We start from the raw sequence: 24,335 nt of genomic DNA on the forward strand, positions 1-24,335 counted from the left end.
AAAAATATACAGAACCAGGGCTGCACAGACGCCGGGTGGTTAGCACATAGGCTTCACAGCTAGGAGACCCAAGTTCAATTCCATCCTTGGCCATCTCTGTGTGGAGTTTGCATGTTCTCCCCGTGCATGCGTGGGTTTTCTCCGGGTATTCCGGTTTCCTCCCACATTCCAAAAACATGCTAGGTTAATTGGCCACTCCAAATTGTCCATAGGTATGAATGTGAGTGTGAATGGTTGTTTGTCTATATGTGCCCTGTGATTGGCTGGCCACCAGTCCGGGGTATGCCCCGCCTCTCGCCCGGGAGCTAGCAGCTCCCCTTGACACACCAAAAAAACAACCCACAATAAGTCAATAAGATCATATTCTGTTATTAAATAAGATTTTGAGACATTTCTAACGACTTAAACCAAACAGATTTGTTTTACATTGGGTTTTGCGTCACGGCCGATTATGCAAATGACACAAAGACATCATGTACGGTATCTCCCCCAACATCCTCCCATTGTTCCTTCTCCAGCATTTACACAAACCATTCTATTCCGCACACATTCCAGCCAAAGACCTGACAAGGATAACGTTGTGTGAGATAATGTTGTGGTTTCAGCGTACGCAATGAGTGCTGACACCCTGGCTTCATCCCTCATTGCTTCTCTCTTGACTCCATCCAAGCATCATCACCCTCAATTCCCCTTAGCATCAACACCACCTCCTCCTCGCCCTCCACCTCCCCTCCCCCGAGCACACTAACTTTAGAGACAGAGAAACTAGCTTGTTGCCCTGGAAACAAATCTGCCCCAACAGGCCAATTATGAAAGAGCACCAATTAAAGCGCAACCTGTGGTCTTTAATGGCTTTCATCTTGTCAGCCAATGGGCTATAACACACACACGCACACACACACACACACACACACACACACACACACAATCACTGTAGGAGTTTGACAAGGAAGCAAGATGTTCCCATTTTGCCCTCAAATAAGATCCAAACACACAAGAGCAAGGCTGCAGCAAAGGATCCAATTTCTGCTTCGTTAATTGTGAGTACGACTACAGCCCGTAGGTGCCCCCCTACCCCCCCCCACACACACACAAAGGGTCCAAACAGCCCCTTATCCCGCTCTAAACGAGACACATCAGTCCTTTGTAACAACAAAGGCAACACACAAATAAAAAGACACTCAAACAAGACGAGAACGCAGACGCCAATAAAAAGCACACTTTGAGTTCCTGCCATAGAGGAATAACAACACATTCACAAAGTGTGTGTGTGTGTGTGCTGAAGCATAATGTTGTTGTTTTATTACAAAACACCAAAGAAAGTCAAAGACAAATATAGAAGAACACCATAGGAGAATCTGAGAAATTTTTGACCCACTTATGGAAGGTTGGGGTAGTAACACAAAAACTAAAATTTCTTAAAATTTATAAAAGGTAAGTTAAAAAAGTGAATGGCACGATATTAAAAACGTGTTTTTTTAGGAATACCTGGAATATGAAATGATGAAAAAATTTCATTACGAGGATATTTCAAGAAAACAACCGGACCGGGTCATTTTTGACCCACTTATGGAAGGTTGGGGGAGTAACACAAAAACTACAATTTCATAAAATTCATAAAAAGTAAGAAAGAATGTGTACTATGGGATTGGAATCGTAAGAACTCATGTTTTTTTTAAGGTTGCAGTGGATTAATTATGATTAATCAGGATGAAATAGTTATTTTTAAGATAGATTCATTGTGTTTCATTTTGTATGAGTAATGACACTTAAGAAAGAATGTGGACGATGGGATTGGATTGGAATTGTAAGTACCCATGTTTCTTTTAAGGTTGCAGTGGATTAATTATGATTAATCAGGATGAAATTGTTATTTTTAAGATAGATTCATTGTGTTTCATTTTGTATGAGTAATGACACTTGAGAAAGAATGTGGACTATGGGATTGGATTGGAATTGTAAGTACTCATGTTTCTTTTAAGGTTGCAGTGGATTAATTATGATTAATCAGGATGAAATAGTTAGTTTTAAGATAGATTCATTGTGTTTCATTTTGTATGAGTAATGACACTTAAGAAAGAATGTGGACGATGGGATTGGATTGGAATTGTAAGTACCCATGTTTCTTTTAAGGTTGCAGTGGTTTAATTACGATTAATCAGGATGAAATTGTTATTTTTAAGATAGATTCATTGTGTTTCATTTTGTATGAGTAATGACACTTGAGAAAGAATGTGGACTATGGGATTGGATTGGAATTGTAAGTACTCATGTTTCTTTTAAGGTTGCAGTGGATTAATTATGATTAATCAGGATGAAATAGTTATTTTTAAGATAGATTAATTGTGTTTCATTTTGTATGAGTAATGACACTTAAGAAAGAATGTGGACTATGGGATTGGAATTGTAAGTACTCATGTTTCTTTTAAGGTTGCAGTGGATTAATTATGATTAATCAGGATGAAATAGTTACTTTTAAGATAGATTAATTGTGTTTCATTTTGTATGTGTAATGACACTTAAGAAAGAATGTGGACTATGGGATTGGAATTGTAAGTACTCATGTTTCTTTTAAGGTTGCAGTGGATTAATTATGATTAATCAGGATGAAATAGTTACTTTTAAGATAGATTAATTGTGTTTCATTTTGTATGTGTAATGACACTTAAGAAAGAATGTGGACTATGGGATTGGAATTGTAAGTACTCATGTTTCTTTTAAGGTTGCAGTGGATTAATTATGATTAATCAGGATGAAATAGTTACTTTTAAGATAGATTAATTGTGTTTCATTTTGTATGTGTAATGACACTTAAGAAAGAATGTGGACTATGGGATTGGAATTGTAAGTACTCATGTTTCTTTTAAGGTTGCAGTGGATTAATTATGATTAATCAGGATGAAATAGTTACTTTTAAGATAGATTAATTGTGTTTCATTTTGTATGTGTAATGACACTTAAGAAAGAACGTGGACTATGTGTCAAATACTTGTAACCTAAACCGGGACTGACGTTAGTCACTCGGCTCTTCCGTATGCTTCCAAAGTTCGCTGAGTGGTCGTGGAGCCTACACTACCGAATCCCGAATCATCCGCACATTTGCGGAAGTGACATCGCCATGCATTTGTCAATTTATTCTCTCCTTTTTGCAAAAAATCCTTTATCTAACCATTTATCTTGTCTTAATCTAAGATGTTTTTTGTCTCTGATAGAATTTCTCAGACAGCTTTCATCCAAACTCCCTGTGTGAGACACACACACACACACACACACACACACTAACGTTAGCGTTACTCATCGTCTCCTCACAGCTCAGTCAAGTGTTGATTAAAGCTGCTACACTACTGAGTGTGAACTGCACACTAATGTTCTGCAGGAAACAGGCACTATCCCTCACACACACATAAAGTATACTGTAGTAGAGTATAGTAGTGGTATATAGTATATGTATGTATAGTATAGTATAGAGTATATGTGCATACACCGTGAGAGCGCATGTCGGCATGGTACATGTTCATGTCCCAATAAAGCCATGAGTTTGCAGCTTGGTGTGTTTCTTTGTGTGTCTGTCGCCGCCGATTCGACGCTTCACACTCTTCCAGCTCGCGAGACCAACTTCACACACCCCACCCCCTCACCCCACAATGACAAGCACACGCTTCTCACTCAAAACGGAGAACAAGACAAAATAATATTCCGTATCATTTAATATAACTATTTTATATAACTTTTATATAACGTATAACTCCACTCATATACAGTTTACCTGCTTTCCTATATTGAATGAATAGTCACACATTGTCTTTACGAGCAGTCTTTACAGGTTGTATCAATTTGTCTACTTAGGTGCAATTTTTATTACGTTTAGGAAAAAATAATAATGAATAAAGAAATTAAAGAAAAAATACTAAATTGAACAAAAAAATATGAAAAAATTAATGATAAAAATTGATTTGAAAACTCCAATGGATAAAAAAACATAATAAATTAATTGAATTAACCAGGTAAATAAAGAAACGAATAAAGAAATTAAAGAAAAAAATACTAAATTGACAAAAAAAATTATGGAAAAATTAATAATAAAAATGTATTTAAAAACTCGAATGCATAAAAAAAACATAATAACTTAATTGAATTAACCACGTGAATAAAGAAATTAATAAAGAAATTAAAGAAAAAAATACTACATTGACTAAAAAAAATTATGGGAAAATTAAAAATAAAAATTGATTTGAAAACTCCAGTGGATAAAAAAAACATAATAAATTAATTGAATTAACCAGGTGAATAAAGAATTGAATAAAGAAATTAAAGAAAAAAATACTAAATTGACAAAAAAATGGAAAATGAATAATAAAAATTGATTTGAAAACTCCAATTGATAAAAAAAACATAATGAATTAATTGAATTAACCAGGTGAATAAAGAAATGAATAAAGAAATTAAAGAAAAAAATACAAAAAAAATTCTCAAGTCTCAAGTCTCATTCTCAAAAAAACTGGCTTGTTTGAGAGCTAGCAGCTCCCCTTGACACACCAAAAAATAAAAAAATAAGAAAAATAAATAAATAAACCCACAATAATTCAATAAGATCATATTCTGTTATTAAATAAGATGATTTTACCACACATTTCGATGACTGAACCAAACTGTCGTATCATTTTGACTGTGTTTGGTATGTCCATGAGAGCCAGGTTAAGCGAGCATCTGCTGCTCACCTTGGTGAAAAGTCAAATCAGAGAAGAGCATCTTTATTGCGGAGGAGCCAACACTTACATTAACATCTTTATGGGTGTGTATCATTTATGGATGCATATGTGAGCGTCATGGAGGCCAGTTAGCCAGCACTCACATTAACATCTGCTGTCCGTAAAGCAGCAGGAGGAACGGCAGAAAAATGGAGGATTTATGGCCAGCTGGGGAATTAAAAGGCTATTTTATTCAGGTAATGCTAAAAAATAAAAATCCTATATGGATTTCCAGGAGAATAGAGGATCATGTCATATTTATGCACAACATGATGGTTGATGAATAGCACATAAAGACATCTGCAGTTGCGACAAAATAAAACATGTCATTGTTATTATCATTGTTATTATTCTATTATGTTCATTACTTGGCATACCAAGAGTCTCAAACATGTTGTTTCATAACTAAAATGGGAAGCATTCCACAAAAAATGGTCAGTGCGCTTGGAAAACTGTGAATCACAATGCGGGTTTGCATGTACACAGCACACGTACACAAGTACACAAGATGTGACCCCCGCTTTACAGTAATCCCTCACCATGTAGCGCGTCCGAGTTTTCTGCTTCACAGTTTTTTGCAAATATAGTAAAATAAATAAATCCTGATGTCTGGTGGTTGATTAGTCAAAAGTATGCACATTTGGTAATGGTAATGGTAATGGTAATGGTTTTATTTCATTTGAACATGCATCAGATTACAATTGAGTGCATCCCATAATCAGTTCACAGTTCCACATGTCCAAAAGGAGTAGGAAGAAGCAAAGCTTATTAAATCCTACCCCTCCATCTGGTACTTTTACAATCAGTAACTGTTACATTTGTTCACTTCCTGCTTTCCAATTTTAATTTTAATTTTAATTTTAATTTTAATTTTAATTTTAATTTTAATTTTAATTTTAATTTTAATTTTAATTTTAATTTTAATTTTAATTTTAATTTTAATTTTAATTTTAATTTTAATTTTAATTTTAATTTCACAACAACACAAATTGTAATTTTCACAAATTTCAATTTCCACATACTGAAATGACATTTTTAGCTAATTGTTTTTTTTAGCCTTATGCATTATTTTAGCTGTTTGAAGATGAACTATATCAGCAAGTTGAAGTATTTGTGATTTTAGAAATAAGGAGTTAGTATGTTCTCTGTAGGCGGCATTTTGAATTATCCTTACTGACCTTTTTTGCAGAACATTTAGCGAGTGAAGATTGCTTTTATAGTTATTAGCCCATATTTCCACACAATAAGTAAGATATGGTAGAACCAGAGAGCAATAAAGAGTGTGGAGTGATTTCTGATTGAGAACAAATTTTGCTTTGTTCAATACTGAAATATTTCTGGCCACCTTATGTTGTATATTTAGGGGAACATTGAACAAGTGCTGTGTTGTTACACTTCAGCCTCACTTTCCTGTGATTTTTTTGTGATTTTAGAAATAAGGAGAACGTTATTTGCTTTTTTCCATGTTTTCTGCCCCAAATGAAGTATTTTCAAGTATAAAAGTGACTGAATGAAATAAAATACATATATAATGCATTCAGAAGACGCTTTCAAAGACCTTTGATATGATATGTAGTACTCTACAGTGGTCACTAGGTGTCATTAATGTGACATTGATGAGACAATAGCATCACAGGAAGTACACTGTGGAGAAATCTCTCCCAACACTAACATGTGAAGGCTTATTTACGTCTTATTCTCTTATAGCGATGTAATTTGATGTCAAGAGGTCTCTAACAATGTTAAAAAGAGTATTTAGAAGGTGGCAAATGGGTTTTCTATTCCAAAATATTCCATTTATAAATAAGGAACGCTACTTTGCAGTCGGGTCTGAAACCAATTATCCGCCACAAATGAAGAATGACTGTCCTCTTCCTTTCAACTTCATAATAATTTATGCTTTTATGTATTTTATGTTTGGCTCGGTTAAAGATGCTAACATGAACACAGAGAGAAACACAAAAGGTACACAACCAGGAACACACACACACACCAAAGCTACTCGTAGCCAGCAGGCTTTAAAACACCTGTCATACCTGCCTGCTCCAATACCATCACACACACACGCACACACACACACACCATCCTGTGAATGGTTGTGACAGCTTAACACAGTGCAAATAGCCCTGAAACACATGTTCATCTCTACTACACACACACACACTGAACACAGCAACTCTGTTCACCATCACTTCCCATCAGCCAGCATCTATTCTTTTGTAAACAGGAAGTGGCGGCAGGTTTGTTTGAGCGGTGCTTAAAGAATCGCAAGAACTTGGGAGATATGACACCCCCGATTCTATCAGGCTTAATCTAGGCAAGTACTATCTTTGGCTTTTTCTTTGGCTTTTTTGGCAACACAAATTGTAAAAGCCACAAAGTGGCATGGAGCAATGGAGCGACACTCAAATGGAAACAATGACAACCGGGATATTTTCATCACTTACCAGGACAAGGTAGAAAAAAAGAGGACATTTGGTCACCGCCGTCTAAACTATGTGCAGTAATCCCTCTTCTATTGCGGTGAACTGGTTACAGACCTGACGGGATTCTTTATGTGTAAATGAAATACTTTCATAGAGAATACAGAACGTATTCGCCACCTTCTAAGTATGTTTCCTAACATCATTAGATAACTCCTGACTTGAAATAACAACCCTATAGTCATCTTCACACTCCTATTACCCAATATAGTAGACATAATAAGAAAAAATAAGACATTGGGAGAGTTCCTTGTTGTTGTTTTTTTGCTTTTTTTAGTTCCTGGATTTATGGCGGCGAACATTTCTGACACCACGTGACCAGTGTATAATACATGTATAATACTACATATTGTTTCAGTGCATTTCCTGAATTTTAATTTTAATTTTAATTTTAATTTTAATTTTAATTTTAATTTTAATTTTAATTTTAATTTTAATTTTAATTTTAATTTTAATTTTAATTTTAATTTTAATTAATTTCAAATTTATTTAAATTCAATTCTTTTTTATTAATTAAATAAAAAATAAAAATAAATAAATAAATAAATAAAAATAAATAAAAATAAATAAAAAGTAAAAAGTAAAAAGTAAAAAGTAAAAAGTAAAAAGTAAAAAAAATTTAAATTAAAATAATTTTAATTTTAATTTAAATTTAAATTTAAATTTAAATTTTAATTTTAATTTTAATTTTAATTTTAATTTTAATTTTAATTTTAATTTTAATTTTAATTTTAATTTTAATTTTAATTTTAATTTTAATTTTAATTTTAATTTTAATTTTAATTTTAATTTTAATTTTAATTTTAATTTTAAGAAATTAAATAAAGTATCCATGTGTTTTTCCCTCCAACTTCCCGTTTTTCCTGTTTCCCGTACTTTTAGACTAAAATACATTGTCGTTCACCACTATGCTATCAAGGCAAGATGGCGACTGTTTTTGGAGTGCATCCTGAAATGCAATGTACTGCATTTTGCAGTACTTCTTAGTGTGAAAGCACTAATGCACTCAAAAGACTAAGTGCAAGTACACTGAGTGTAAGTTGGCAAGTGTGCAAATTGAGACGCAGCAAGACGACAGGAAGTGTGCGGGGATGAAGATGTGACAAGCGGCCACTTGATCAGATGAAGGAGCACTCCACACCCCCGCCGGCATCATCATTATTTGCCATGATTGCCCCAACCTGCCCTCACACCCACCCCCACCCCGCCTTCATCTCCCAGCAGCTTCCTAATGTCCCAATTATCCTCATCTTTGATTCTCTCTGAGAAGACGAAGGAAATATGTTCTTGTCCCTTTTTCGTCCTTGCTGGTGTGAGCGTGCTTCCATTTCAGCCAATCACAAGCCTGACGAGCAAACAGGAAGACTCTTACCTGCACATTTGGTCCTGGTGACCAGCGGCGGTCCCGGGGGACCCGTTCCTCCCTCTCCAGGTCTGGACAGCAAGACCTTGATCTCGTATTCCACATCGGGGTCCAGGTGCCAGAGCTTGTAGGTGGGGGCGTCCACCACGTGCGTCTCGGCCCAGTTTCCCGAGGTGGTGCGGTACTCCACCTCTTTCAGGATGATAGGCCCGTCGCCGATGATGCTGTTAGCGTTGGGTTTGATCCACAGGTAGGTGGCGCCCACCGCCAGAAGCTCGGGTGGGGCGATGGGAGTGGGCGGAGCTACAAAATGGAAGAAAGAAAACATTTGTTCATATTATTGATTCATTCATTCTTATCCTCACGAGGGTTGCAGGGGTGCTGGAGCCTATCCCAGCTGTATTGGGGCAAGAGGCGGGGTACACCCTGGACTGGTGGCCAGCCAATCACAGGGCACATATAGACAAACAACCATTCACACTCACATTCATACCTATGGACAATTTGGAGTGGCCAATTAACCTAGCATGTTTTGGGGAGAACATGCAAACTCCACAATGAGAATCAAACCCACGTCTTCCTGATCTCCTAACTGTGTGGCCTACATGCTAACCATTCGGCATGTTTGGGGCATGTTTGTGTATTTGTTTATACACCTTTTGAGTTTTAAGTTGCAGTGTGATGAATCGAGTGCTGTTAGCAAAGTGTTTGTTCTCAGTAAGACATTCACACTCACATTCATACCTATGGGCAATTTGGAGTCGCTAAATTAACCTAGCATGTTTTTGGAATGTGGGAGGAAACCGGAGTACCCGGAGAAAACCCACACATGCACGGGGAGAACATGCAAACTCCACACAGAGATGGCCGAGGGTGGAATTGAACTCGGGTTTCCTAGCTATGAGGTCCGCGCGCTAACCACTAGACCACCGTGCAGCCCTTGTTCATATTATTTTCTGCATAATTAATCTTAATTTGACATACGGCTTACTCCTCCGCCTCCAAACTTTGGTGCTGGCTGACGTCCTCGTCCACTTTCTGATCAACATTTGCAATATAAGTGCCTGTTGGAATGAGATGTGTTTTCTGCAGGATAAACAACCTGCTTTCTAACAAAAGTATTTTTTTGGAGCAAGCTTTGCGACTTTGCTTGCTGATTTTCAGAAAGGGGGCGGGATCCACTGTATGGATCTTTCCTGCTGCTACAGCTGTCAACGCCACAATGCTAACTGATGCTAATGTGAACTGAAGGGAGACATGTGCGTCTCTCTTTCAATACGCCAAAATAAAAAAAGGAGACGTTGGATAAGTGAAAGTGCTTGGTTAGAAAACTCATTTGTCATTTTGTTGACAGCAACTTGACTTTCTCATTTGAAAAAAAAACAAGGCTGTCAACTCTAAAAGCATTTGCTTGCTTTATTGCTTCCATTGCAAGCACACAGACATATATTCATATTTATATTTATATACTAGCTGACAGTATTAACATGTGGGAGAAGGTGAACTGACCCGAATATTTGGCTTCCCTCAAGACCGCATCAGAATATTTATGAATAGAATTATGGATGAAGTCTGCAGGCCCAGTGAGCCAGCTGTCAATCACTCACACATGCACACACACCTTTATACTGTGTGTGTGTGTGTGCGTGTGTGTGTGTAACAATCCACTGAGAATAATTCCAATGTAGATGTCATTTCCAGAATGAGCGAGAACAATAAAACAAACTAGAGAGGGCAATTTGTGTGGAAATTGGGTGTGAATGCTGAGCTGAAGAGCCCAAATGAAGGACGTGGAATTGGGGAAAAAGTGGGAATTGATGGAACGTGAGGAATAGACAGCCCCAATGGTTTGGCACCGGAATGGTTTGAGAAAGGCAATTTATTTCTATGGGACTTTACGGGCCAGAAAATGTGGAATTTTGGGGGACATTTTAAGATGTGGAAATTTTGATGTAATGAATGAACTAAATATTTTTTTTTTTTTATTTTAAATGGAATTTTGTGGGATGGCAAAAATTGTGGAAATTTATAATGTGGAAGTAGTAACAATTTGTTAGATCAAAGGAAACTGGTGTTTGGAAAGTGTGGAATTCCAAGGAAAGTGGGAATGTGGGGGGTGTGGAACATCAATAGCCTGAGCTGAATGTTTTGATAATGTGATTAAATAGGTTAGAAAATATAATAATTGTTTTCAGATGGGAATTTTTATGCTATTCTGTCCCCATTTGTCATTATATAAAGGCACGCAGTCTGAATTCAATAGTTAATAATGAAAACAATAACAAGAGTTGAAGCAAATATTCTTGGACCCAGTGGGGGTCCCCTTCAAATGACCCACCCACCCCACCCCACCCCATGTAGGTTGAGTTCCCATTATGCGTGACGACTTTGATCTGACATCAAAGGTGACAAAAATGCATATGCTGGTTTAGATGCTTACATTCAACAGTGGTTGCTGGTTGCATTGAAATGTGCCTGACACTCTGAAAAACCTGCCTATGAGGTTTTGGTGACGTGTCTGCATTGTGCATAGTTATTTATAATTTTTTCTAACACAGGCTCACTCCTTATATGGGCGTGCCAGGGAACAAGCTGTAAGCTATAGAAGATGAGTGCGACCAATCACAGAAAGTGGGTCGTGGGTGGAATGAATTAATTCAAGGAAATACAGCTGGAATAGGTGCAGACTCTGGATGATCTAGACAGTTTTCTGTGTGTAGCTGCCCTATGGGAGTCCACAACTCAATATAAAGGGACGAAATTTTTTTTATAATAGGTCTTCTTTGACAACAAAATGACACCCCGTGGTGGTACCACCATTGTAAGGCTGGACACTCTACGGGATCTAATTCTGTAGACGCACCCATGCCTCCGTCCCTCCCACAGGCGCAAATGGTAAAGAGGGAAGATAGAAGGCGTGGGAGGGTTTAACACAGTCGAGTGTAATTTTAACCCCTCTCAAATGACCCCCCCACCCCAGTGTAGGTTGAGTTCCCATTATGCGTGACGACTTTGATCTGACATCAAATGTGAAAAAAATGTATATGCTGGTTCAGATGCTTACATTCAGCAGTGGCTGCTGGTTGCATTGAAATGTGCCTGACATTCAGGGAAATACAGCTGGAATAGGTGCAGACTCTGGATGATCTAGACAGTTTTGTGTAGCTGTCCTATAGGAGTCCGGAATTTATATTAAGGGATGAAAAATTTTCATAATAGGTCTTCTTTGACAACAAAATGTCACTGTAGTAAAAGTCAGATTTGGAGTCCAAAGACCAGAAACTAGGCGGATAATTCTAGCTAGCTTGCTACAGTGATGGGAAAACTATGAACATGATTCCTTGTTAGTGTTCCTTCATTAGTGTCATTTTATTTGGAGAAAACACAGTGATGTGTGTGTTGACGCTATGTGTGTTGGTGTGTTTGATTGACAGCAGCTGCCTGCGAATGTCTGGAGGAGTTGATGGCTGCCGTTTACACTCTGCTGAAGTCACACTGTTGCTAAAATCAACACTCTGTGTGTGTGTGTGTGTGTGTTAGGAGTAAATAGTGTTGGTTTCATCTTAGTGGGGTGCGTTTACAGTGGGGTGCAAAAAAAAAAATTTTAAAAGTGAGCCGTGTTACAACGCCCGGAGGGTTAAGAAGGACACTGTGTTTCTTTTTTACTGTTAATGTCTCAGCAGAGGGTTCACTCGTGTGTGTGTGTGTGTGTGTGTGTTGCTGACAGTGCAACACACACACCGATGAGATGAGGCGGACAATGTATATTATTATCATTCCTGTTCCATTATTATCCTCCTGTTTCTAATATGTCGATGCCCTTGTCTAGCGGACATGAGAACGTCCACATCGGAGCATGTCTTGGGCTGGGCGAGCTCAGCAGTTTGAAGACACTTCCATTGGTGTTTACATCATCATCATCATCATCATCCGCATCCTCCATTGCTTTCAACTTTTCACCCTCACCCCTCTGCTCCTCCTGCGCCTCCTTCAGTCATCCCCCACACCTCATACCTGCTCATGCATTACTTATACGTCTCCTCACAAATTCTCTAAGAAGTGCCCTATTCTGCTCTTACACACACACACACACACACACACACACACGCAGGATGATGCACATGAAAGAAAGAGTGATGGCCATAGAATACCAATCATCAAATACTTATGTGAGTACACTTCAGTAAGTACACTGTGAACTTGACATCACCATATCTACTCATTTCTTCTTCTCTCCTTTTTTAGTGGTGAATTGCAACCACTCCAGTTAGCCCCTCCCCTTCTGCTACCTCGGCAAAACGGTGACTATTCAGGATGCTACGCGTTGGACACTGTGGACTCACCGTTCTGTCAGTGTATTGCATGTTGTTGTGCTTCACAGTGTGTGCACTCAACAGCAAGAGTTGCCTTGTGGTGGCGCTAGCGTGCAGGGTTTTATTTGTGGACACTGTGGGTGGACGGCTGAGCCCACCCGGCCTCCGCAGAACCAGTCGTACTGTGTCCACGCTCCTATTGATTTTTTTTTGTTCTGGTAGAATATATAGAAGATGTACAGTATGTGGGCAAGGAATCACACACACACACACACACACACACACACACAAACACGCTGCAAGGAGTTATTTCTGAACCATACCCAGGTTCATGACCACCCAGACACACACACACACACACACACACACGCATATACACCTCTGAGAGTGACAGTTGTGAATCTGAGCTACGCCCCGCTGAGTCTTATCTCTGGCAGGCAGGCAACACACACACACACATACACACACACACAACAGCATAATGACACAAAAGGCAGTTTTACTGCAGTGCAACTACACAGTGTGAGGCATCCACACAACACAGTCCAGCGACATCACGCGGGGGGGGGGGGGGGGGGGGGGTCCAAACCTTTTTACAGCAAGGGCCATATAGGCTGCAACTTTACAAATAAACATCTGTAATATACAGTATAAATATGATATATATGTGATATACAATATAAATATGATGTCATCTATAAATATATACGTGAAATACAGTATAAATATGCCATCTATAAATATATGTGATATACAGTATAAATATGATGTCATCTATAAATATATACGTGAAATACAGTATAAATATGCCATCTATAAATATATGTGATATACAGTATAAATATGATGCCATTTTCAAATATATGCAAAATTTATAAAGCTATGCATGTAGATATGTGATACATCTACATGCTGTGATATATTTGATATATGAAGATAATATGATTATATGATAATATGATTCATTCATTCATTCATTTTCTACCGCTTTTCCTCACGAGGGTCGCGGGGGGTGCTGGAGCCTATCCCAGCTGTCTTTGGGCGTGAGGCGGGGTACACCCTGGACTGGTGGCCAGCCAATCACAGGGCACATATAGACAAACAACCATTCACACTCACATTCATACCTATGGACAATTTGGAGTCGCCAATTAACCTAGCATGTTTTTGGAATGTGGGAGGAAACCGGAGTACCCGGAGAGAACAGGGAGAACATGCAAACTCCACACAGAGATGCCCAAGGGTGGAATTGAACCCTGGTCTCCTAGCTGTGAGGTCTGCACGCTAACCACTAGACCACCGTGCCGCCCTGATAATATGATATGTATGGGAAATACAGTATAAATATGATGTCATCTATAAATATATGTGATATACAGTATAAATATGATGCCATTTTCAAATATATGCAATATTTATAAAGATATGTGATACATCTATATGCTGTGATATATTTGATATATGAAGAACATGTATGATAATATATATATGTGCAATACAGTATAAATATGATGTCATCTATAAATATATACGTGAAATACAGTATAAATATGATGCCCTCCATAAATATATGTGATATACAGTATAAATATGATGCCGTTTTCAAATATATGCAATTTTTATAAAGCAATAAAGCAAGTTGCGCAATATGTTGTAAATAAAAAGAGTATAAATGTGACTATAGTCGTGTTTTGTCATGTCTACAGGGCTCTAATAATGCTTTGTTCATTTTAATCTGAAAAAAATAATTTGTCTACCCACCAACTATATGTGGTTTCTTAAGTTTTTATTATTTGCCGTTTTATTATTATTATTATATTTATTTATTGCTGATTGATTGATTTTCTTTATTCTTGATTTGTTTATTTATTTTGTGTACAAAAATAAAAATTAAGATATTTGAGAACAGTGGAATGTTTTATCAGAGCTTTTCCTGTAGAAATTCGGTACCAAAGCAAAGTTTATTCATTTTTCTGTTTTTAATAAATGTTTTTTTTTTTTTTGGAAAACCTGATGCGGCCCAGCCTTGCCCAGACCCTAGCTCCAGTGGCCCCCAAGTAAATTGAGTTTGAGACCCCTGCTGTAAATGATATGTTGGGAATTGAGTTTGACACCTGTGTTGTACGTATAGTAAAGTGTGCTTTGGAAGGCGTGTCTTACGTAAGAGCTCAGGGTTTTTGACATGAGAATGCTGCGGTGTGCTCCTCAGAGAAGCCCATGCATTGAAATGAAGGCTTGTGTGACCTCCACCAACATGGAGAACCCTTTGACCCGTTTGGCTGCTCGTCGGACTTGAAATAGGGGTCAAAGATTGTTCTGTAGGTTTTTATATTGCGTTGAAATAATGAGACAGCGAGAGGCGGGATAACCTCTGCCTCGCTGCCGTGTGTGAAAGTCGTTTATCGGCATGTTTTGCTGATACGCACATTTAGCCTTTGCAAAGCGCCTGAAAGACGATCTGAAAGCAGACATTTCCTCTTGCGTTCGTTCGTGCTGGCCTCTGCACCCTCAGCAAAGGAACAGCCTCTCATGTCATCAACACGCTAGACTGTGAAAGAGGAAGGAATCTTTGCCGTGTTCCATCCCGATGCCAACAACGGCAGGAAGAATAAGCTGGATGTGCGGCGGAGGTGGGCTAATGTGGTTAGCCTTTCATAGAATTACACCATCCGCAGCGATCTGTCGCTGTCACACGTGATGACATTCTTGGCTCCGCCCACTTTTCCTCGGAAGACCTGATTCTTTGTTCTTCATCAGCAACTAAAGTATCAATCAAATCAGCAACATTGCTTTACTGTCATGACCCCGCCCCTCTTGGTTCTCTCTTCCCACTGTACAGTATGTCGCCCCCCTATTGGTAGAAAATAGCATAACATGTAGCATTACATTTAACACGAGACATGGAAACCTGATGGTTTCCGGGTCCATCCTCGGCTCATCATCGAAAGTAGGAATTTTTATTTTCTAATAATCTCAATTTCCAATTTTCAGCACGGTGGGAGAGTGGTTAGCGCGCAGACCTCACAGCTAGGAGACCACAGTTCAATTCCACCCTCGGCCATCTCTGTGTGGAGTTTGCATGTTCTCCCCGTGCATGCGTGGGTTTTCTCCGGGTACTCCGGTTTCCTCCCACATTCCAAAAACATGCTAGGTTAATTGGCCACTCCAAATTGTCCATAGGTATGAATGTGAGTGTGAATGGTTGTTTGTCTATATGTGCCCTGTGATTGGCTGGCTGGCCACCAGTCCAGGGTGAACCCCGCCTCCCACCCAAAGATTGCTGGGATAGGCTCCAGCCCCCCCGCGACCCTCGTGAGGAAAAGCGGTAGAAAATGAATCATTTTCCAATTTTCTGTTAAAATGACATTATGTTCTCCTCATCATAAAAGAAAGAAGACCTATTTTGGTCCCTTTGTATTGAGTCGTGGACTCCTATAGAGTAGCTACACACAATAACAAGCTCACAAACTTTATAGATCTTCCAGAATCTCCACCTATTCTGACTGTAATGCCATGAATTTCCAAAACAGTCTGTTTTAGTTTCTTCCTCCCACAGCCCGCCTCTGGTCACGCCCGTTCACCCGTGATTGGTCACACTCCTGCAGTCCTCCAGAAGACTTCCGGACAACTGCTGAATCCCATTTTCTAATTTTGTTGGTTTGGGAGTTGATAATAAATGAATAAAGTCTTTGGAGAGCTACTTGAAAAGTGGTCATATTCCCATAATATTTTACTTTATTCTCACAACATTAACTTGAACATGACATTAATTTGAACATTGCATTTCAGTTAGCATCATACTTAATATTTTGACTTTTTTGCAGCTTTTTTTCTTGTAAAATTACATTTTTAAAATGAAAAAAAGCTGTACTTTATACACCACTGGTATAGCACTATTGCCAATATATTATATATTATAATATATTCATATTTCAACTTTATGTCATTAAAGCGATGCATATTACTTTATTTCCATGAATTCACGGCTTTTTCTCTCATCAGATTGTAACTTTATTCTCTTAATAATTTGACTTTATTCTACAATTCTTTTCAATTACTCGTGTTCTTTCCATTTTCCAGTCATATTCCCATAATATTTGACTTTACACAACATTATGACTCAAAAATGACATTAATTTGAACGTTGTATTTCAGTTAGCATCATACTTAATATTTTGACTTTTTGCAGCTTTTTTCTTGTAAAATTACATTTTTAGAATTAAAAAAAAGCTGTACTTTAGACACCACTGGTATAGCACTATTGCCACTATATTATATATTATAATATATTCATATTTCAACTTTATGCTATTAAAGCGATGCTTATTACTTTATTTCCATGAATTAACAGCTTTTTCTCTCATCAGATTGTAACAAATTGCAAAATTACTTGTATTCTTTCCATTTTCCAGTCATATTCCCATAATATTTGACTTTATTCTCACAACATTATGACTCAAAAATGACATTAATTTGAACATTGTATTTCAGTTAGGATCATACTTAATATTTTGACTTTTTTTTTTAATATTTTACTTTATTCTCACAACATTATGACTCAAAAATGACATTAATTTGAACATTGTATTTCAGTTAGCATCATACTTAATATTTTGACTTTTTTTTTTTTAATATTTTACTTTATTCTCACAACATCATGACTTAAAAATGACATTAATTTGAACATTGCATTTCATATAATACTTACAGTTAACATTTAACATCAGTTACAGTTAACATCATTAACATTCATTTAATATTTTGACTTTTTTCTTGTAAAATTACATTTTTAGAATGGAAAAAAAAAGCTGTAGGTTGCAAATGGCACGCGGGCTGCACTTTAGACACCACTGGTATAGCACTATTGCCAGAGCCTCCTCAAGCCCCTCCCCGCACTATGAGTATTTCTGGCCCATGAGGTTGAATGGGTACCTAATAAATGATCTGGTGTGTTTCGGTTTCTTAAAATGTTTGCTAACGTGCAAAGACATTTCACACAACGCTTCAACTTCCTGGCTGACATTTATGGTTTGAAATGGAATGAAAATTGCAATGAAATAATAAGAGCCAGTGAATATTTGCTATAAATGACGCAGTTAACCTTTTATTGGCTGTGAAGGATGTTTGCATCTGGTGGCAAAGCTGCCGCATGTGTGTGTGTGTGTGAGTGTGTGAGCGTGCCACATTTTGATGAGTTCAGGGACCCGAAGTGTCATTACCATCTGTTAGCGCAACACACACTCATGCACCCTGTGTGTGTGTGTGTGTATGTGTGTGTGCATGAATGTGTGTTTGCCTCGGCGTACGTGTGTGAAGCTCAGGTGCCATGCGTACTGCCAGGGGGAATAGTCCATGATGCCATCAGTGAACAATATCATACACACACACATACACACACATACAGCCTGAGTGTGTTGCTAAATCTGTCTGTACTTTTTCCCCGTTGTGCTCCATTTGTGTATTATTTTAGGTGTGTGTGTGTGTGTGTATCTTCCTGCTTTCATGCAGAGTGCACGTTTGTCACCTGAGTTTGTGTGCGTGTTGTGTGCAGTTTGGGTTTGCATGTGTTTGTGTGTCCTCCTGGGTGGCTAAGCGAAATGGAGGTTAATTAGTGCTGCCTTCATCCAGGTGTGCCCAGGGCAGCGTGTGTGTGCACATGGGACTTGCATCTTCTACCCTCTTCAAATATATAGGACACAAGTCTATATAAAAGTCTTAATATGATGAGAAACAACAAAACAAAATAAAGTTGGAATTTATGGAAGAAACATGACATAAATTAACAAAAAATTAACAGCAGAAATGGTAAAAATAACTAATTTTTAAAGGATAAATACTAAGTCAAAAAAGTTGTAATCAAACAAGAAAAAGTCGGCATTTTACGAGAATAATATTACCAGCAAAAATGCCACTCTTTCAGTAGCATAAAGTTGAATATTTTGAGAATATTATGAGAAACAAACCATGCAATTTTTCGGAAAATTTGATTGGAGAAAATATTTTCATGTTATGAGAATAAAATAAGAAATATTATGCTGTCATTCAAAAAGAAAAGAAGACATTTTGAGGCAAGTTTAAATAGTTGGATAATATAACAAAAAAAACCACAACAGCAGAAATAGAAAATACAACACAAATTTTACGAGAATAGTGAAAATATTAAGAGAAAAATGTGTAGTCTAACATTTCATAAAAAGAATATTAGGAAGAAAAATAATGGCATTTTAGTCACACAGAGATGAAATATTGAAGAAAAATGATTGTTGAAAAGTGGTAATATTATTAGAAACAACACCACGAATGAAGTTGTAAATTTTGGAAACAAAGTCAAAATATTATGAGAATAAAGGCATAGTTACAAGAATAAAATTTACAAGAAGAAAGTTGAAGAAGTGGAAGAAACCCAGCAGAAATAAAAAAAACAACTGTAATTTTACAAGAATAAATAAAAATAATGAATAAAAGTTTTTTCTAATGAGAGAAAAAAGCCACAATTTTACACAAATAATTTTTTTTATTAGGAAAAATTAGTTGAAATATTTAAAATTATTGGTGTTATTTTTTACAAGTTGTAATATTATGATTTTTTTGTGGAAAAAGTTACACAATTGTGGGAAAAAATTCAAAATATTATGAGAATAAAGTAATAATAGGAAAAACAATTAATTAGACCACTTTGTTTCTTCAGTTTTGTGTTCCTTTTAATGCCTCGTAATGCCTTGAATGCCATCTAAAGACTCAGTTGTTTTGACAAATATAAAGATGACAACAAAAATAGCTCATAAGAGTAAAAATTTTTGGATATACAATATTGTAGTTAATCATGTGAAAATATACGACCAGGGTGTACCAGCTGGGATAGGCTCCAGCATACCCGTGACCCTCGTGAGGATAAGCGGTATAGAAAATGGATGGATGTAAAAATATGTCATTGCTTAAATTAAACTCTTTATGTTATCATCAAGGGCGAATGAATGTGAGTGTGAATGGTTGTTTGTCTATATGTGCCCTGTGATTGGCTGGCCACCAGTCCAGGGTGTACCCCGCCTCTCGCCCGAAGACAGCTGGGATAGGCTCCAGCACCCCCCCGCGACCCTCATGAGGAAAAGCGGTATAAAATGAATGAATGAATATTGTTATTTTTCAGTGTTTGCTGCATTAGGGGTTTCTATCAGCCGTGGTGCTGTCCATGGTGCTGGTCTGCTTGCTCAGACTGCAACAATGCTTGCAAACATCTTCAAAGACTGTTGATGCATATTTGCCCGAAACTGACCTTTAACGATGAGGTCGGCGTAGTTGGACACTCCCGAGCCACCTTCTGTTCGGATGACGCAACGGTAGCGGCTGGTGCTACGCTGTGACGTGTCGCCCACGCTGACGGTGGACGAGAAGCGTCGGTGGTTGACCACTCTGGTGACCATGAGCGCCGTGTCTTTCCCGTTCCACTGCTGTAACCACAGAAGCGTCCATGTTAGCCAATGGGGCCACATAGGGGGGGGCCATATAGTTATTGTTATTGTGTTCGGTTGCCATGACGATGAAGCAGAACATCCACTACGGACCAAGAGATGGACATAGGGATCTATTGCAGAAGCACACCCCACAACCCACCCACACGTCATAGTAGTGTTTTGTACGCACGCCGGATCTCCATGCTGGTCACATAAATGCAGGCGGGAAAGCAAACAGATGGAGTCATTGGTGCAAAACACGACAAACGCTTTTTAATCAGCTTTGAATTACAGCTGGGAACGCTGAGGTGGTCCAAAACACTGCCTGGGTTTTTTTCTTAGCAATTAGCATAAATGATGAAATATGGTTCCATTTGTTAGAATTCATAACAACGCACATAAAGTTAAGTTAGTTAAGATGGTATTACCGTAAGGCGCTTAATTAGTTCCAGACCTGACCTGATCAGTCAATTCCTACAAAGTAGGATTCCGTAGCTTTGTAGTTAGACAGGGGGATCCAAACATTTTTCCAGGGAGGACGACATGGTGGAAAAATGAAAGGATGCAACACATGAAGATATGCTAAGAAAAAATCCTATTATTTGTGTCTTTTGTAATTTCAAAATATTTAAACTTTCCTCTTATTAGGGATGTCCAATAGGCTTTGTTGCCGATATTTCTGATATTTCGAATTCTGGTATCGATACGGATATGTGTAACATCACAATTGTTGTCGAATAAAAATACTCTTAAATGAGTACAATTGTTGTGTTGGCTACTCAACCCATCTCTGAGTAGATTAACTTAAGTAGCATTAACTTATATTTCTTTGTCACTTGCCACATCCAATATGGTGGCGATGTTGGCGTCCGTATGCTTAGCGCTCGATGCGGAATCCCCAACATGCCAGAATACTTTGCTGTACTGTTGTTGTAAATTGCTAATAAGTTACATGTTTACATAGATGTTGGTTATTCTGCATTATTCGGTGGTAGTGTCTTGTCTGTTGGTATCTACTTATTACATTGCTATGTGGCGTTTTAACATCTGTGCTACATGCTCTACATTGGCTTTCCTTAAAAGTTAAATGCCTACTGATATCACCCCATATTTATGCTGATATCAAGCCCATAATTATCAGAACCGATAATTTTTGGACATACCTTGTAAATCGTAATAAATCCTACATTTTCATTTTCAATTTTTACTTTATTCCCATAATACCATACATTTTTCCCAAACTAAATTTTCCAGTAATTACAACTTTATTATGTTTTATTTGTTACCAATATTACTAAAAAAATAGATTAAATAGTTATTAAATTAATTGATTAGATTAATAAGTAATTCATAAATTAGTTTATTCGCATAAAATTGCCATTTTATCGTCTTGTTTTTTTTCATAATTTATTCCCATAATATTTTGACTACATTTTTGTAACATTGTGACATTTTGTAAAAATGACAACTTATTTTTATAACGTTTTTCATTCGTATTTCAACTTTATGCCACTAAAATGACATAATTTTTCCTCATAATATTAAAATGTTATTGATCCTTGTTAGATTGCGACTTTTCTATTCTTAATAATATGTCTTAAATTAGTTATTAAATTAATTGATTAGATTAATAACTAATTAATGAATTACATTATTTTCCCTCCAATGTCACAAGTTTATTCGCATAAAATTGCCATTTTATCATCTTGGAAATGTTTTTGTCATATTTGTATTCCCATAATATTTTGACTACATTTTTGTAACATTGTGACATTTTGTAAAAATGACAACTTTATTTTTTATTTTCTTTGTTTCCATATTATGACAACATTAAATAACGTTTTACATTCGTATTTCAACTTTATGCTACTAAAATGACATCATTTTTCCTCATAATATTAAAATGTTATTGATCCTTGTTAGATTACAACGTCTTTATTCTTAATAATATGAATTAAATTAGTTATTATATATATATATATATTGTAATATTAATATATATATATTATATTTATATTATATTATATTAATTGATTAGATTAATAAATAATTCATAAATTACATTATTTTTCCTGTTTCTGACTTTCTAAATGTGTTTTGTAACATCATTAAAGCCTTCGTGACGATGTCACCTTTACACTCCTATTCCCAATAAAGTCGACATATATAGGAATAAGACATAAAAGTCATAATAGAGTCTCACACGTGACTTTTTTTAATTTCCTGTTGTATACAGTACTTCCTGCGGTGGCTATTGTCTCAACAGTGAAGCAATGAAAAGCAAAAGGGATTACTGTAAAAATGTTGGCGGACCAGACAAGAGTGGTCAGCACGAGTGAAGGTATGGTACCGACCTGGAGCCACAGCTTATCATGCTGAGACCACTTTCCTCCGGCCGTACACTGGAAGGAAGCGTTCTGGCCCACATTCACCTCCACGTTCTGGAGACGCAGGAAGTGAGGCGCCTTCCCTGCAGCAAACATTGGAGAAACATACGTGACTCTTTTCACGCAGTAGAACAAAACATCACTTACTGATTTTGAGGGTGGTCCAAAATCAGCTGAGCTATTATTTCTCTCGACCAAACACTCCAGAAATATACGAGGTGAGATGTTTACAGATCCCCCGTCCATAAAATTTTTTGACACGACTCGCTCCTCTCTCTCCAAAACCCTCCTGACAGCTTGACGTTGAAGTTCTCCTCCCATTTCCAGTGGCTGGTGTAGTGATCAGATTTCATTCAACTCCCTTCACTCTTCAACTGCCATCTTTCACTCACGATGCAATGCAGATTTAAACCCTAAAAATGCTTTCTAGTTTTTAGCTTCAAGTACAAAATGTATGGCGAATCGCCACTAATTGAAGATGGAATGGAAGATGAGGCAACAATGATGCATTCATTCATTCATTTTCTATGGCTTTCTCCTCATGAGAGTCGCGGGTGTGCTGGAGCCTATCCCAGCTGTCTTTGGCCGAGAGACGGGGTACACTCTGGACTGGTAGCCAGCCAATCACAGGGCACATATTGGAGTCGTTAATTAACCTAGCATGTTTTTGGAATGTGGGAGGAAACCGGAGTACTCGGAGAAAACCCACGCATGCACGGGGAAAACATGCAAACTCCACACAGAGATGGCCGAGGGTGGAATTGAACCCTGGTCTCTTAGCTGTGAGGTCCACTCGACCGCTGTGCCGCCCATGATGCATTCATTCATTCATTCATTTTCTACCGCTTTTTCCTCACAAGGGTCGCGGAGGTGCTGGAGCCTATCCCAGCTGTCTTTGGCCGAGAGGCGGGGTACACCCTGGACTGGTGGCCAGCCAATCACAGGGCACATATAGACAAACAACCATTCACACTCACATTCATACCTATGGACAATTTGGAGTCGCTAATTAACCTAGCATGTTTTTGGAATGTGGGAGGAAAACCGGAGTACCCGGAGAAAACCCACGTATGGCCGAGGGTGGGGAAAGACAAAATAAGAAGCCAAAAAGTTACCACTTCCACACAAAATAAGAGGAGAACTCATTAATTTGTTCAATTTCTATTGCTTATCCTCACGAGGGTTGCGGGCGTGCTGGAGCCTATCCCAGCTGTCTTCGGGCGAGCGGCGGGGTACACCCTGGACTGGTGGCCAGCCAATCCCAGGGCACATATAGACAAACAACCATTCACACTCACATTCATACCTATGGACAATTTGGAGTGGCCAATTAACCTAGCATGTTTTTGGAATGTGGGAGGAAACCGGAGTACCCGGAGAAAACCCACGCATGCAAACTCCACACAGAGATGGACAAAGGTGGAATTGAATCCTGGTCTCCTAGCTGTGAGGTCTGCGCGCTAAACACTCGACCGCCCATGATGCATTCAATGAAGCATAAAAAATGTGGAAATGGTAAGCTTTTCTAACATCGGCTCGCTCCTCCCCCTTCTAAGACCATCTTCACTGAGTCGATTCCACGGCCCACAA

At 37.8% G+C, this 24,335-nt stretch overlaps 1 protein-coding gene across 13 annotated transcripts in view; it reads right to left on the reverse strand.

Annotated features, from left to right (window-relative positions):
* Positions 1-24,335, reverse strand: part of ptprt (protein tyrosine phosphatase receptor type T) — a 230,143-nt gene that overhangs the window by 156,598 nt on the left and 49,210 nt on the right. For all 13 annotated transcript variants that reach the window (XM_058054365.2, XM_058054362.2, XM_058054361.2 and 10 more), the window contains exons 6-8: positions 22,713-22,828; positions 20,181-20,355; positions 8,604-8,897 (exon numbers count right to left, since the gene is read on the reverse strand). In XM_058054365.2, the coding sequence (XP_057910348.2) occupies positions 8,604-8,897; positions 20,181-20,355; positions 22,713-22,828 (585 nt within the window). The remainder of the gene's footprint in view (positions 1-8,603; positions 8,898-20,180; positions 20,356-22,712; positions 22,829-24,335) is intronic.

This window comes from Doryrhamphus excisus, linkage group LG18 (genome assembly GCF_037039965.1).
Source record: "Doryrhamphus excisus strain RoL-2023G ecotype Guam linkage group LG18, RoL_Dexc_Guam_v1.1, whole genome shotgun sequence".
In the NCBI taxonomy this organism is placed as follows: domain Eukaryota; kingdom Metazoa; phylum Chordata; class Actinopteri; order Syngnathiformes; family Syngnathidae; genus Doryrhamphus; species Doryrhamphus excisus.